At 44.8% G+C, this 15,629-nt stretch overlaps 1 protein-coding gene across 1 annotated transcript in view; it reads left to right on the plus strand.

The window, feature by feature from the left end:
- The window catches only part of LOC148220327 (zinc finger protein 462-like), a 36,670-nt gene extending 22,044 nt beyond the window's left edge, over positions 1 to 14,626 (plus strand). Inside the window, 2 exon segments of the mRNA XM_088155531.1 lie at positions 13,451 to 13,642; positions 14,601 to 14,626. Of these exon segments, the coding sequence (XP_088011657.1) occupies positions 13,451 to 13,642; positions 14,601 to 14,626 (218 nt within the window).
- Positions 14,627 to 15,629: the final 1,003 nt, after the last annotated feature.

Here is a 15,629-nt window from a genome sequence, read left to right on the forward strand (position 1 = left end):
GTTCCTCTTCCTTATTGCTGATCATCCCCTACCCCTCTCAGTCACACAAGTTCTCTCTCCCAAACTCTCTTTCCCTTTGGACCCCCCTCCCTTGTGAGTTGCTCTCTTTCATTTTCTGGGTTGAGCAGCTCCTCTTTCTCTTTCTGGGCCATGCACACTCATTCTGTCTTTGAGTTGCCCCCTATGTACAGGCTGTTGCTTGCTCCAGGCAATGGTTTATTTTCCCCTCTCACTCAGGATCTCTCTCTCTCTCTGGGGTACGCCCACTCTCTTGCTGGACTATACCTGCCAACTCTCTCTCTGGGTCAAGCTCTCACTTGCTCTGAGTCATGGGTGTCCTTCTCCTCCAGCTCACATGCTTTCCCTCCCTTCCTCTTTCTGTCTCTTGCTCTCTCTAGGTCACACTACTGCTCCCTAAATTACACACACACCCTGACTCACATGCTCTTTTTCTATGGACTGTTCTTTGTTGGTCATACATGCTCTCTCTCTCTGGATCATGCCCCTTTCCCCCCATCATGCTCTCTCTCTCTCCCCCCCCCCCTCCCCCCATAACGTTATGTCTGTCTCAGTGTCTGTGGGTAATGCTTTTGGTTGCATTCTCATCTCAGTCGCTTCCTCTCTGGGTCGTGCTCTGTTTTCCTGGGTCACACACCCCCTCTCTCTTCCTCTCATCCACATTCTTTCTCACTGGTTCTCTGTCTCATACTTTCTCTGTGTCTGTGTACTGGTTTTGGGCAAATTTGGGGGAAAACCTCCAGAAGGAGCCCCCAGACAGCAAACCCCACGACTCCTCCCCCCCACCCCACCGGGTTCGGGAAGAATTTCCTCGGAGAAGAGTGGGAGAAAAAAAACCTGTTTATTTAACAAGCAAGACACTCCCCAGCACAGGGAAAAAAGACAACACCAGCTGACAAAAAAACTCCTTCACCGTTCTGAAGGGATGACAAGTTCAGTCTCTCTGGCGAGTGGTCGCTCAGTTATCAGTCTCTGGCGCTGGGGAATGACTGCTGCAGGTGACAGAGTGTAGACTCCCGGTGTTTCTTGGGGTTTCCCAGGTCCCCGTCCGGAACAGGTTCAGATGGTATCCAGGAGAGGGAGGGGACGGGGTGGAAGAGAAAACAGTCCAGGGAAAAAGTTGGACTGCCTAGCTGAACTAACTAATAAGGAAAAAGCAAGGGCCAAGCGAAGGAAAGAAAAAGAGGCAGAAGCGAGCAAGCAGGCAAGCAAGCAGGCAAGCAAGCAGGCAAGCAAGCAAGCAAGCAAACCGAGCTAAAACCTCTCCTAAACATAGACCATGGGGGAGGTGAGCCGGCTGATAACAAGACAAAACAAAGCTTCACTCTCAGAGTCAGTCCTGGAAGCACAGGACATAATACCAAACATAATCAGGACACACGATTGGAGATACAAACACCATAACATCACCCTAGGACAGTCTGTCTTTGGGTTGCAGGCGTTTTATATCTTTCTTCAGGTTGTGCTCAATCCAGTTTGCGCTGTCTCTCTGGGCTGTTGTGTTGGTTTGAAAGCAAAACCAGTGCGAGACTCTAAGTCAGTAATACAATTTAATAGGAAAAAGGAGAAAAAATAAAATACATGCAATAATACAAAAGAAAAACCACTGTCAGAGTCAGAATACAACCTGACACCCTGTCAGTCAGGGTGTTGGTAGCAGTCCGTATAAATGGTGGCTGCAGTCCTCCTGGATGACAGATGTGGTTCAGTTGAAGCAGTGCTCCTGCAGAAGGGTGCAGTTTTCCTCCGAAGATCCAGCGATGATGTGGAAAAGGTCCGACTTTCCTCTGGGATCCAGTGGAAAGGACTGCCTTCGCGTCCCAAACCCCAGTTTTTTATCTAGGTAGGAAAGGCTTGGCTCCTGCCCTTGGCTGGAGCATCTCCCAATGGGATGATGTAATCTTATCAGTCATACGATAGGACTTAATGGCCCATTAACAGAATATATCTTCTGAAGGAAGGATGGGTTGTGAAAAGATAACGATGATCATCCCCCTGATTTTATCAGATGGCACATCAGCAGAGGATATCTCCCACAGAGATAAGGATCACCACCCCTCCCACATTTCAACTGATGGTGATAGAATACAAATTTTTACATTGTACTCCAGGACAGCTGTGCTTATGTTCTCTCTAGGGCATGGTTGCTTTCTGTCTGTCTTGGTCATACTCCTTTCTTGGTGCCGTGCTCTCTCTTGGGCCCACACACTCTTTGGATCACATGCCCTTGCTGCCTCTTTGGATGCTCTTTCTTTCTCCCTCTGTCTCTTTCTCTGGGTTGTGTTTGGTCTCTCTCTGGGCCAGTCATATGCTCTTTTGCAGTTTCTTTGTCATGCACACTTTTTCAGAGGATGTGCTCTCTGCGTATTAAGTCTACTCTGAATTAGGGTCATGCTGTGTCTTGGTCAGATGCTTGCTTACTCTGATTTCAGAACTCTCTCCTTTGTAGCTCTCTCTCTGGGTCTCTCTTTTACCTGTTTTATTTCTAGTAAGTTTTTAGCAATATATCCTGTTGAATAATAACCTTGTGGATATTTTTCACCAGTCTTCCAGTACTACAGTGTTTCTGTGACTTTCATTAGTTTAAAGCGGTTTTTTGTCTCTCTCTTGTAGATATTCTTTTATTTATTCTTATGGATGTGCATTGTGCCCATACATTTGTTTAAAGTGCCCTGGCAGTTGTAAAAATCCAGGTGTCTTCATGTCATATCTCTTCATGTCCATTATCTTTTGGGGAACAGTCAAACTCCATTTACTATGTGTTTTTGCATAATAGCTAGAGTTGTTAAAGGATGTTAGAAGCACCTGCCTCCTCCAGAAGTTCCAGTCCAGGACTTCCTCCTGCTCAGCCACTAGGACCAGTGGCTAGTCCAGCTTGAAGTTTGCTAGCAAATATACCACCACCCTTCCCCATACACACAATTTAGGGAAGCCTAGCACCAGTCACATGGGCTGTGACCTGCTCCAGCAACTGATACAGAGCCTCTCAGTCGCCTCACTCACACCAGTCCCTCCCAGTAGCTGGTTGTCAAGACATACACTGTTCCCACCCTAGTGACTGGAGGTTAAAGACTGCTACTTGCATCAGTATATGACAGCACAGGCCAGGGCCATGTACACCCCTAGTCTGACTCCAGTAACTGTCACCAGATTCCACTCACACAGATCTCATCAGTAGTTGCAACTTAGTCCTTACAAGACACATATGTGCAGGATAGAGTGAGATTACACAGGGCAATAGTTAAGAAAAGATTTAAGAAGGAGATATAAGAAGACAGGTGTCTTGGTTTAATTTTGATTTCCCGGCTAACGCACCAAATGAATGTCTTTGTTTTGAGTTGCCAATTTAAATAAACTTATTTTTCCTGTTGTGAGACAGAACCAGGAGTAAAAGAGCAAGGCAGGTCTAAAATTTGAGAGAGTATAAAAGAAAATTTATTAACTACACAAACAAAGAGAAAGGAAAAGAAAAATCAGAATAAGATTTTTCAGATCACTCCTTCCTCCCCTCTCCCAATCTTCATAACAACAAAACAAACATATAACAAATACTTTGGTCAGTCCCCAATTTAGTATTTCTCAGTTCACTTCTGGAGAGAGAAGCCTCTTCTTGTTGAAGTTGTAGGGATTTTTCCCACAAGAAGGAAAAAGACAGTCCTCTTGTGGTTTTATCTTTCACGATTTGCATCCGCCTGGGAAGCTGCAACCGTGACACTCCTCCCAACTCCACAGCTGTCCTAAAGTTGTAGATGTGGGCCATGTCTGTCTCATGGGGTATTACTTTTAAGAATGAAATGTTCTACAGCAAAGATTCTCTCTGTCTCCTTTCTCTCTGCTCAGGCTTCATCCTCAAAAAACCGAAATCCCCTTCTTTTCTCAGGGCAGAAATTCTCAACACAGGTGCTCTTTAGTCAAATTATCTATTAAATGGAACATTTTCCATCCCCCCATGTCTCTTTCCATGGTTTATAGGAATATTCAGTACATCAGTTAATTCCTACAATTTTACAAAAAGATTTTCAGCCATTTCAGCATCTTCTCATTTTCCTTCCATCTTAAAAACTTAGCTCTTACGTCACTGACTTCAGAAATCTTTTTATTTCCTTTCATATTCAAAGGAAAGGCTGGAGGTTTTGCAAATCTTGTCTGAACACTAAAGAGTTAAAGTTTAACACAACTACAAAAGTTGGGCCAGGCTCAGGCCGCGCTGGGGGGGGGGGGGGGGCAGCTGAGATGTTAATCAGCCTTTCTGGGGCTGGGCTGCAGCCCCACACTGCTCATGGCCACCCGGGCAGGCCCGGCCCGTCTGACAGCAGCAAGAGTCGGCCTCCCCCCCACGCCAGAGCTGCAGGCCCGTGGAGGAGGAAGCTGTGAAGGTCTTATCACAGAACATTTTCTCCCCCCGGCCATCGGGTCTCCTCGTTGGCAAACGGGGCCCAAGCGGCCTCCCGAGCCTCCCCCCCGCATGGGGGAGGGGGAAGCTCGGGTTGATGTTACCTGCTCAGCCGCCGGAAAGACAAAGCCTCAGTTCCGGATTGCTTCCTTCAAAATGTGTGTTCACTGAGAGAACTAACTTTCTCTAATTGGCTGTTGCAGGTGTCCCAACCCCCACAGAGGAAATTCTCTTAGAGAAAATCTCTCTCTGAGTGTCTTCTTCCCAAGTCAACCTATCACAATGGGACAGACTCTGATGATCAGATGCAGGGCTGTCAGACAAGTGTACTGACTGGCCCTGTTTTACATGTGTCTGGTCCTTTTTATACCCCTTTCTGTCTACCACCCTTTTTCTTCCTCCCTGCTCCCCCTTCCCCCTGTATGTCATCTCATGAGTTACATAGTTCTATGGATTTCTGCACCCCTCTCAGTCCAGTATCCAGGATCCCTTCTGGTTTTCAATCTTACCAGTTGTAAAGTCCAGGTTGGTCTTCCTGTAAGTGGAGCCTGTGGTTTCTTGGTAGTTCATCAATTAGTGTGACTGGTCAGGTGTATTTCTTTGTCATTGTCTCCATGTTTGTTCTGTCAGGTTTGTTTATGTATATTTTAGTTTCTGGTTTCCCCCTTTCCCCCTTGGTTTCTCAATTGACAATGTCCCTGATCAGATAACCTGGCTGGAATAAACATTCTCACACTCTTAGTGTGATTGATCAGGTTTGGTTCTCATCACTGATTCCCTTATAATTTTTCCGCCAGGTTTGTGTCCCTGAATGTTCTTGTTTATGGCTCCTTCCTTTTCTTATTACCTTTATATTTTGTGTTGAAGAAGGTCCTTGACCAGATACCCTTAAAGGAAAAACTCCACACAATTCTCAACATACTAGTAGCTACCATACTAGATTTAGATTATCTATTAATTGTGTTCTCACATGAAAGCAGCAACCTGGTATATGTAAGATCCTTCATGTCTAGCTTCGGGATCATCTATTCCTCCAAACCCCTTGCACAACTTGCACTTTTGCACCTCTGGTTCCTATATCAAGACCATACCTTGGTTAAGCCTTAAACTTTACTTTTTATGAGACATATGATAGGCTATATATCAACATTTACTCTCATAATCGCAACATCTGACAATTTTGGCAATTTTTGGAAGGGGGCTTCTTCAGGCTGCATCTCCAGTGCACTAACTGCAACCTAAGACTTGAACATAAAATGTTGTGGCCTAGTTTTGGTCATCAAGAGTTGCCAAATGAGACAGTTGAAGTATATGGGGAATAATCTGAACACTGATGCACTTTGTCTTCCATTTGGTTATGATGTGTTCATGGACTCTTACCATATTGTTATTTGATGAATGCTTACAGGATATAATTTCTTTTATACATCCTCTAACTTTCTTAACAACACTTGTAATTTCTGACTAAATGCACAATGTATTTTTATCTCACTTTTTTTTTACACCTTTATCATGCTTTTTTCACATTTTTACATGTCACTAACACTGGAGTAGCATTAACAAACTGGCCCCTCTATCCACGTCACTTTCTTCCACAAATCAGGATCAAACAACTCCATAGGTATTGTATCAAACTGCAGCAAAATCCCATTCCACCCATACTTTTCCAAAAACACTTTCACATTAATCAGTCCATCATATATGCTTTATGAAAACTATTTGTTTTATCTTTGTTAACTAATGATACCTCTATGTTAATAATATTCAGGTGTAGAATGTAATTTGAAAAGAAAACGTGTGACATTTTGTTTCAACATTTCAGAGTGATCTTTTTCAGATACACCAATGTGGGTTTCTAAGTCTGTATTTTGTCTGTGATTAGCATAGGTGTTTTGGGGGAGGTATTTTCATATAAAATGATTGCTAATCCCTATGTGCTTGTTATGACTGGCTGTGATAGTTCTTTTCTCTTGTTCTCTTTTTCTTCCTTAATTTCTGATGTTTGAAACCATTGTGTTTTAGAAGCTTGTTTGTTAAATTTGTTGACAAATAGAAAACATTTTTCTGTCTCTTTCATAACCAGAGTTCATATCCTTCCATTAGTGGTCATGAATATGTCACTCCTGTATTAGTTTTGTCATTTTATATACAACTTGCATGTAGTCAGTGTAGCCCTTTTACCTGGAAGCGGTACTTCCAGAATAATTACTTGCACACATATAATATCCAATCACTTACATTGAACATTTCACTTTTTCTTTCTGGTATTTCCATGCTTAATGCAAAACAAGTCTTATCTTGGAAATTTGTTTCCTAATTGTTTCGGTTTGAAAGACAGGTATTTTGTTAAGGAAAGGTGACAACTTCTTTCTTGAGATGCAGAGTGCAACCCCCTCCCTTTTAATTATTATAGTTTTAAATTAGAGGCTTTTAGGCAGAAGATATGGGGATAGGAATAACAGGTTTTTTATTGATATTTAACAAGGTAAAACAACAGAAACAACACCTATAAAAATTGGCAACAAAACAGAACAGTATAGCTCAGTTCCAGTCCTTTTTTGGCCACAGGCTCCCTCTCCCTGTGCTCAGTTACCGGTGCTGTGGGCAGGGCAGGTTCCGCACAGTCGAAGAGGGTTGGAGTGATGGCGGTGGTGGCCCAGGGGTGAGAGGGATGGAGGAGCGACTCCCCCCTCACAGTGTTGGTCGTGGTGCTCGGCAGAGTGCCTGGAGATAGTAGGATGAAGAGGGAAAGCAGCCGTGCGATGTGCGATGGCAGGGAACGTGGATCTCGGTGCTGGGATGGCAGGGGAAGATGCTAGACTGGAGCACTGGTTGTTTTCTTTTCACTCTACAAGAGGAGGGAGAGAGCAAGAAGTAGCGTTTAGACTTTTGTGGTTTTTTTTGTTTTGTTTTTCCCCATCCCCCACCTCCCTGCGAGAGAAAACTATTGCTATTAAGGTGTAGACACAAATACTTAGCATAACAATGGGAAAAATTCCACAGAAAGAAAAGGGAAGTATTTAACCCCCAACATTATCCACCCCTGAATTTTTCCCAGACTAATATGCTATATTAAATTAAAACCGTTACATTATATATATATATGCAGTAACAGATATAGGTACAGTACCATAGGTATTTCACCCTAAGACAAGGTCTCCTTGGGGTATGCATCGGGTCTCTCCATTATTTTGCATTACCCACCAGGTGCGGCCTGGTCCTTGAGCGAATACAACTCCCAGGATGGGATTGTCTTTGTTGGAGGCAGGATTCACTTAAATAGTTTTTCCTAGCATACCTCTCATGTGTCCCACTGGAACCTTATCTCCATCTGGTATTTCTAAGGGCTCAGATTGGACAGGGCCTGCTTGGTTAGTGGAACCTCGGGAGTTCACTAACCATGTGGACTTTGGTAGATTAATCTCCCAGTTCTTGAAAGTTCCCCCACATAGTGCCTTCAAGGTGGTTTTAAGCAGGCCATTGCACCATTCAACTTTCCCTGCAGCTGGTGCATGGTAGGGGATATGTTACACCCACTCAATGCCATCTTCTCTAGCCCAGGTGTTGATAAGGCTATTCTTGAAATGAGTCCTGTTGTCTGACTCAGTTCTCTCAGGGGTACCATGCCTCCAAAGAACTTTTTTTTTCCAGGCCCAGGATGGTGTTCCGAGCAGTGGCATGAGGCACAGGGTAGGTCTCCAACCATCCAGTGGTGGCTTCCACCATGGTCAGTACATAGCGCTTGCCCTGGCGTGTTTGAGGCAGTGTGATGTAGTCAATCTGCCAGGCCTCTCCATACTTATATTTGGACCATCGCCCCCCATACCAGAGGGGCTTCACCCGCTTGGCTTGCTTGATGGCAGCGCACGTCTCACAGTCATGGATAACTTGAGAAATACTGTCCATGGTTAGATCCACCCCTCGGTCTCGTGCCCACTTATAGGTGGCATCTCTGCCCTGATGGCCTGAGACATCATGGGCCCATCGAGCCAGGAACAACTCTCCCTTGTGCTGCCAGTCTAAATCTATCTTCAACACCTCTATCTGTGCCACCTGATCTACCTGCTCATTGTGTCGGTGTTCCTCATTAGCCAGAGTCTTGGAGACATGGGTATTTACGTGACGGACTTTTACAGGCAGCTTCTCTACCTGGGTGGCAATGTCTTTCCATTCATTGGCAGCCCAGATTGGTTTTCCCCTACATTGCCAGTCAGCCTTTTTCCACCTTTCCAGCCAACCCCACAGAGCACTGGCTACCATTTATGAATTAGTGAAAAGGTAGATCTTTGGCCACTTCTGTCTTTCAGCAATGTCCAGGGCCAGCTGAACAGCTTTGAGTTCAGCAAATTGACTCCATCCACTTTTTCTTTCAGTACCTTGTGAAACCTGTCGTGTGGGGCTCAATACGGCTTATTTCCACTTCCGGTTCATCCCCATGATGCGGCAGGAACCATCAGTGAAAAGAGCATAGCATGTTTCATCTGCTGGCAGTTGGTTATACGGTGGGGCTTCTTCGGCCCGGGTCACTTGTTCCTGTTCCTCTTCGTCGGCAAGACCAAAGTCTTCCCCTTCCAGTCAGTTGGTAATTATCTCCAAAATCCCAGGGCGATTCGGGTTTTCAATACGGGCGCGTTGTGTGATGAGGGCAATCCACTTGCTCCATGTGGCGTCAGTGGCATGGTGGGTTGAGGGAACCTTTCCTTTAAACATCCACCCCAGCACTGGCAGTCGGGGTGCCAGGAGGAGTTGTGTTTCCGTGCCAACCACCTCTGAGGCAGCTTGGACCCCTTCATAGGCGGCCAAGATCTCCCTCTTCGTTGGAGTATAGTTGGCCTCGGACCCTCTGTAGCTTCGACTCCAGAATCCTAGAGGTCGCTCTCGAGTCTCACCAGGCACCTTCTGCCAAAGGCTTCAGGACAGACCATGGTTCCCGACTGCAGAGTAGAGCACGTTCTTCACCTCTGGTCCTGTCCTGACTGGGCCAAGGGTTACTGCATGAGCAATCTCTTGCTTGATCTGGGCAAAGGCTTGCTGCTGCTCAGAGCCCCAGTGGAAATCGTTCTTCTTGCGGGTAACCAGGTAAAGAGGGCTCACAATCTGGCTGTACTCAGGAATGTGCATCCTCCAAAAGCCTACAGCACCTAGGAAAGCTTGTGTTTCCTTTTTGCTGGTTGGTGGAGAGATTGCAGTGATCTTATTGATGACCTCACTGGGAATCTGGCGCTGTCCATCTTGCCACTTTACTCCCAGGAACTGGATCTCTTGGGCAGGCCCTTTGACTTTGCTTTTTTTAACGGCGAAGCCGGCTCCCAGCAGAATCTGAATGATCTTTTCTCATTTCTGAAATACCTCCATTGCTGTGTCCCCCCACACAATGATGTCGTTAATGTATTGCAGATGTTCTGGAGCTCCACCCATCTCCAGTGTAGCCTGGATCAATCCATGACAGATGGTGGGGCTGTGTTTCCACCCCTGAGGCAGTCGGTTCCACATGTATTGCACACCCCTCCAGGTGAAAGCAAACTGAGGCCTGCACTCTACTGCCAGAGGAATGGAGAAAAATGCATTGGTGATGTCAATAGTGGCGTACCACTTGGCTGCCTTGGACTCCAGCTCGTACTGCAGTTCCAGCATGTCCGGCACAGCTGCACTCAGTGGTGGAGTCATTTCATTCAATGCACGATAGTCCACAGTCAATCTCCATTCTCCTTCAGATTTACGCACAGGCCAGATGGGGCTGTTGAAGGGTGAGTGGGTTTTGCTGACCACTCCTTGGCTCTCCAGCTCACGGATCATCTTGTGGATGGGGATCACAGCATCTCGATTTGTCCGGTACTGCCGGTGGTGCACTGTCGAGGTAGCAATTGGCACTTGTTGTTCTTCTACCTTGAGGAGTCCCACTGCAGATGGGTTTTCTGATAGCCCAGGCAGGGTGTTCAACTGCTTAATGCCCTCTGCCGCCACAGCAGCTATTCCAAAAGCCCACCACCACCACCCGCAATAACCAGATTGTAAAAGCCTCACGGCCCCATCATACAATGTCTTTTCGCAGGTTAGGGAGACTTTCATATGACAGGGACTCAGTGATGATCTCAACTTCTGGCTCCCCTGCTGGTTGTGAGGGCCCCCTTTCTTGACCCTTATTATCTAGGTGCCTTGTTTTCATCTTAGACTTCCTAGTTTCCACAGGGGCAACTGCTGCTGGCTGTGAGTGCCCTCGCAGTTCAACTGGAACCTGGACAGATGTAACGTCTGTGGGTTCCACTGCTGCACCATCAGAATCTCCCTCTTTAAGGCAGGAGGAGGGTTTCTCACCAGCTGGGGAGAGGTACTCCTTCAGGATCTGTCTCATCTCACGTCTCTCCTTTGCTAGAACCCCCACCCACTCCCGGTGGTTCTTTTCTGAGGTGGGCTGTTGACGTTTCTTTCCCCCACTGCCCACCTCACCTGGGCTACCAGCTAGCTCCGGAAAGCCTGCGTCAGGGAGTGGCCCCTCCCTGGCACCACTCTGGGAGCCACAGAAGAAGTGTAGCAACTGCTACGCCTGGGTGAGTCGTCAGGGAGGGACAAAGAGGCGCAGGAGAGACCTTTTACGGTTCTGGGGGAAGGGATTTATTGAAGGAAGAGGTAACAGGTCCGGAGGTTGGGAGAGGGAACTGCAAAAGGCAGTTTGAGGGGTTCTACACAGGCTTAAGTACAGGGGAAGAGCAACGGGAGGGCACAAAACTCTGGCCAATAACGGTTAACGGGGGGAGATACAGAAGTGGGGAAAAGGGTACATTGAGCCAATAAGGTAAACCGAGGGTGGAGATACATACAATATAACCAATCATGGATACAAAAGGGAATGCTTGACACAGAAACTTCTAGAACAAAGGGAGGGGCTACAAAGGATTGACATCCAGTGGGGCAGGGTTTAGGGTGAGGGACGGGGAAGGTTCCAGATAAAGGGGAGGGGTTTAGGATGACTGACTAGGGCAAAGGCAGGAAAGGGAAAAAACATTATGTACTTAACTTAGGGGAACGAAACTGGGACGAACCATCAACACAGAAGGAAAATTAACATTAAGCAACGCAACACAACAGGCTGTGGGGCAGGGTCAAACTCTGGGGTAATATTCCTAGTCTCTGGAACAGGGTCAGGCTCTGGGGCAGCATCACTATTTCCTGGGGTAGGTATCAGGGTTGTTATCCAAGTCAATCTCCCCTTATCTCTGAATGTTAGATAGAACAGGTTTAACAGGGATATCAGCAACACCAGCCACAGTATAATGTCATTAGCATTTAGAGCAGATTTGAACCCCTTGAAGACTGGTGGGGTGAACTTCAAAAACCGTGTGATGGGTTGGGAGAAGATTTCACCTGCTGCCACTTCCTCACAGTAAGTACCATTATTGAAATAGCCCCAGAAACACACAACTTAGAGTGAGGTAGCTCTGAATCCATGTGGCCATCTTCCAGAGAAAATTAAAAATCCATGAATTCCTCAACTGATCAACCCACAAAATGAACCGGATAATAGCCACAGTAACCTTGGTTATGCGACTCATGTTTTAAAAAGGGCTTGCAAATGGGAGAGATATAGCAGTGACCACATGGAGGCCAAACCAGGATAAGCTGGACAGCATGGTGTCACCTACCACAAGCTTGGGTAATTCAAGAACTGTTATTCCTTTTCCAACCCCTCTCTCAATGCCCTCAGGCAATGCCCCACGTTCCAGGCGCCAAAATCTGTCTCGGTTTGAAAGACAGGTATTTGCTAAGGAAAAGCGAGAACCCCTTTTCTGAGATGCAGAGTGCAACCCCCTCCCTTCTAATTATTATAGTTTCAAATCAGAGGCTTTCAGGCCAAAGATATGGGGATAGGAATAACAGTTCTTTACTGATATCTAATAATGCAAAACAGCAGAAACTACAAGTATAAAAATTGACAACAAAACAGAACAGTATATCTCAGTTTCAGTCCCTTTTTGGCCACAGGCTCCCTCTGCTGCTCTGCAGAGTGTCCTGAGGTAGTAGGATGAAATGGGAAAGCAGCAGAGCGATGTTCGATGGCAGGGAAGATGCTAGATCGGAGCACTGGCCATCCCCCTTCTACTCCACGAGAGAAGCAAGAGAGCGAGAACCAGCGCCCAGACCCCTGTCCCACCTTTCCTTTTCCGGTCTCCCCCTATCCCCCACCCCCCTGTGAGAGGAAACTATTGCTACTAAGGTGTAGCCACAAATACTTAGCATAACAATGGGAAAAATTCCTCAGAAAGAAAAGGGAACAATTCAACCCCCAACACTATTGTAGTGTTTATAACTTGGAATGTATTTGAAACCAAATTCACTGCTGTTCCTTATTTCTCTTCTTTCAGTTCTTTTAATATTTTCCTATATTATGCTTTCCTGTAGCCCTATAAATATACGCTGCTCTTGGTATTTCCATGTCCACTTCTTGTAGTAAACCAACTTTGACTTAGTTACTCCTTCTATGGAGTTCATTCCTACCTGGAGGCAGGTTTCATACAAGGAAAATGGGATCCTTCTCGCATTACGTGCAGGGAGTTTGTTGGCTTTTAGTATTTTGTGTTGTTGCTTTTTTAAGAACATTAGTTAACATTTTATAGTCTCCTGGTTTCTTTAGTAATGACTCTGGATGTGTTGCATAGAGAAACACAGAGGAATTCACCCTTGCTTTCCTCCCGAAGAAATTTGGAAATGCTCTTGTCAAGCAGCTCTTTTTTCATCCAATACTTCTCTTCTTATACCATGCAACACAGGCATGCAGAGTCTGGTCTTTGTTTTCTTTCATCACTCATTTAACAAGGATCTAGAGTTGTCAGAAAACAAGACTTTGATCCCAAAGCAGATATCCATACCTGCAGACTTCAGACTGTTTCAACAGGGAGATGCACACAGTTTGTTCTTTTTGGAATAAGTCTTACACTGAAGGAGGCCATAGGAATTTTACTGCTGAGTTCAGCAGGAAAAGAATGTGGATCCCATTTTGTTTCTTTTGTGAGCTGATGACTTGCCTGTATTTTGCTTACCCAGGTGAACATTCCTACAAATGTTCTTCCTGCACATTTTCCACCATGACAATCAGCCAGCTAAAAGAGCATTCCTTGAGAGTGCATGGGAAAGCACTGATACTACCAAGACCCCATGTTGTCAGCTTCTCAGCCTCACTTGGCTACTGCACCTCCAAGAAACACACTTCTGCTGAAGAAGTGGAGGACTCTAATGGTAAGAGGTGCCTCAGAGAAAGAATTTAACTGTCTAAAATACTACTTAATATAATTAATGCTATTATTAAAAAAAATAAGGCAGCAATTAAAAAAATCCAAAGTTGTATGAAAAGCAAGAATAAAGGTAGTGTTCTAGTACTTGACCTACAGTTGAATCTCACCAGTTTATTCTTTACCAACTTATACTGCCAATAGTTGTCCTTTGGAATAAGTCAAGGTGACCTTACTTTTCAGCAAAGATTTATAACAGGAAATTTTAAATGACAGAGCTCCCATTAAGATTCAGTGAGAAAGAGAGCATCTAATTCCATTTGTATTTCTAAAAAACACTCCTTTATCTTGTTATCAGAGAAGTTTAGTGAAGCCACAAGATTAAGTGTAAAATATAGAGGGAATAGCTAGACAACTTTCTATTTTATGGCTTTTATGGAAATGAGTGTGTGCACAGATCCTGATGTTAGAAATACAGACAGATTACATATTTTTAAGCTTTGCCTTGTATTTAGGTTACGGAGTTTTATTACTTTTGCTGCAAATGAGAATCCTGGGGCAGTTTTAGGCCAGTCACAATAAGATAGACATTAAGGGGCTGGAGTGTGTCCAGAGAAGGGAATAGAGCTGAGGAGGGGTCTGCAGCACAAGGAGCAGCTGAAGGAGCTAGGGGAGCTCAGCCTGGAGAAAAGGAGGCTCAGTGGAGACCTTCTGGTTCTTCATAACTCCCTGACAGGAGGGTGCAGCCAGGTGGGGGTTGGGCTCTGCTCCCAGGGAGCAAGGGACAAGATGAGAGGAAATGGCCTTAAGCTGTGCAAATGAAGGTTTAGATTAGATATTAGGAAAAATTTCTTCCCTGAAAGGAACGTCAAGTATTGAACAGGCTTCCGAGGGGGGTGATGGAATCACCATCCCTGGAAATGTTCAAAGGGTGTGTGGATGTGGCACTTGTGGACATTGTTTAGTGGTGAACACGGTGGTGCTGAGTTAATGGTTGGAATCAATGATCTTAGAGGACTATTGCAATTCATTGAAAATTCTATGAAAATGTTTCAAAAGCAGCCTTGACAGTACATACTGAATTCTTACAATGCATATTAAACACGACTTTTAAATTCATCTTTTAAATGTCAATTGTGTTCAGAGGGGGTGATTTTATTTCTATTGTGATTATTCTCTTTTATTTTTTTTTTTTTTAATATAAAAGCAGTCAGGGCATAACACTCTTTTCCATTACGGTTTCTTTGCATCATAGCAATGTAAAGTATCCATAGGATAAATCAGAATTATTTTCTGTGATACATGAAAGAACGAGACCCAACAGCAGAGAGAGAATGAATCTGAGGTTTATTCAGAAGCATCAGTATATATATCTCTAGTCCTAAGAGCTTTTTTTTGGTTACAGTTTACAGGCATAATCACAGTTCTACAATTAATCTGTCCTCTTGACATCTTCTATTGTTCTGTCCAAAGCCATGGTAAAGGAGCATGAATAGTGTACAGTTCTATGTTGACGTAGAAGTAGAAACTCATTCATCCAGTTCTGTCTCAGGTACACGCTGTTCAGAGATGCTACTGGTGCTGCCAGCACTGCTGGTGTTGCTCTCTGTTTAATTCTTTCCTTACACCAACACCTGTTATTCCAACAAGTTTCAAATTTTGTTTTTAAATGTGCCCCCATTACAACTTCTTCATACAGTATGGTTCTTTTAAAGTTTTGTCCTCAATGTTACATTACATCATTCTGAATCATGTTTTGGGGTTTTTTTGTATCCTCCCCTTATCCCAGTTTAGTTAATTGCCAGAATGTTATATTCCAGGTCAGTGATATGTGGCATAAAGTGAACAAATGTCTAAAGTATTGGCAGACTTTGTATGACATGCCACTTTTCCATCTTTGTAGTGGGTTGATGCTGTTTGGATGCCAGGCACCCACCAAAGCTGCTGTCTCATTTCTCTCCACAGCTGGACACGGGAAAGAAGATATAACAAAG

This window comes from Sturnus vulgaris, chromosome W, assembly GCF_052056855.1.
Source record: "Sturnus vulgaris isolate bStuVul1 chromosome W, bStuVul1.hap1, whole genome shotgun sequence".
In the NCBI taxonomy this organism is placed as follows: domain Eukaryota; kingdom Metazoa; phylum Chordata; class Aves; order Passeriformes; family Sturnidae; genus Sturnus; species Sturnus vulgaris.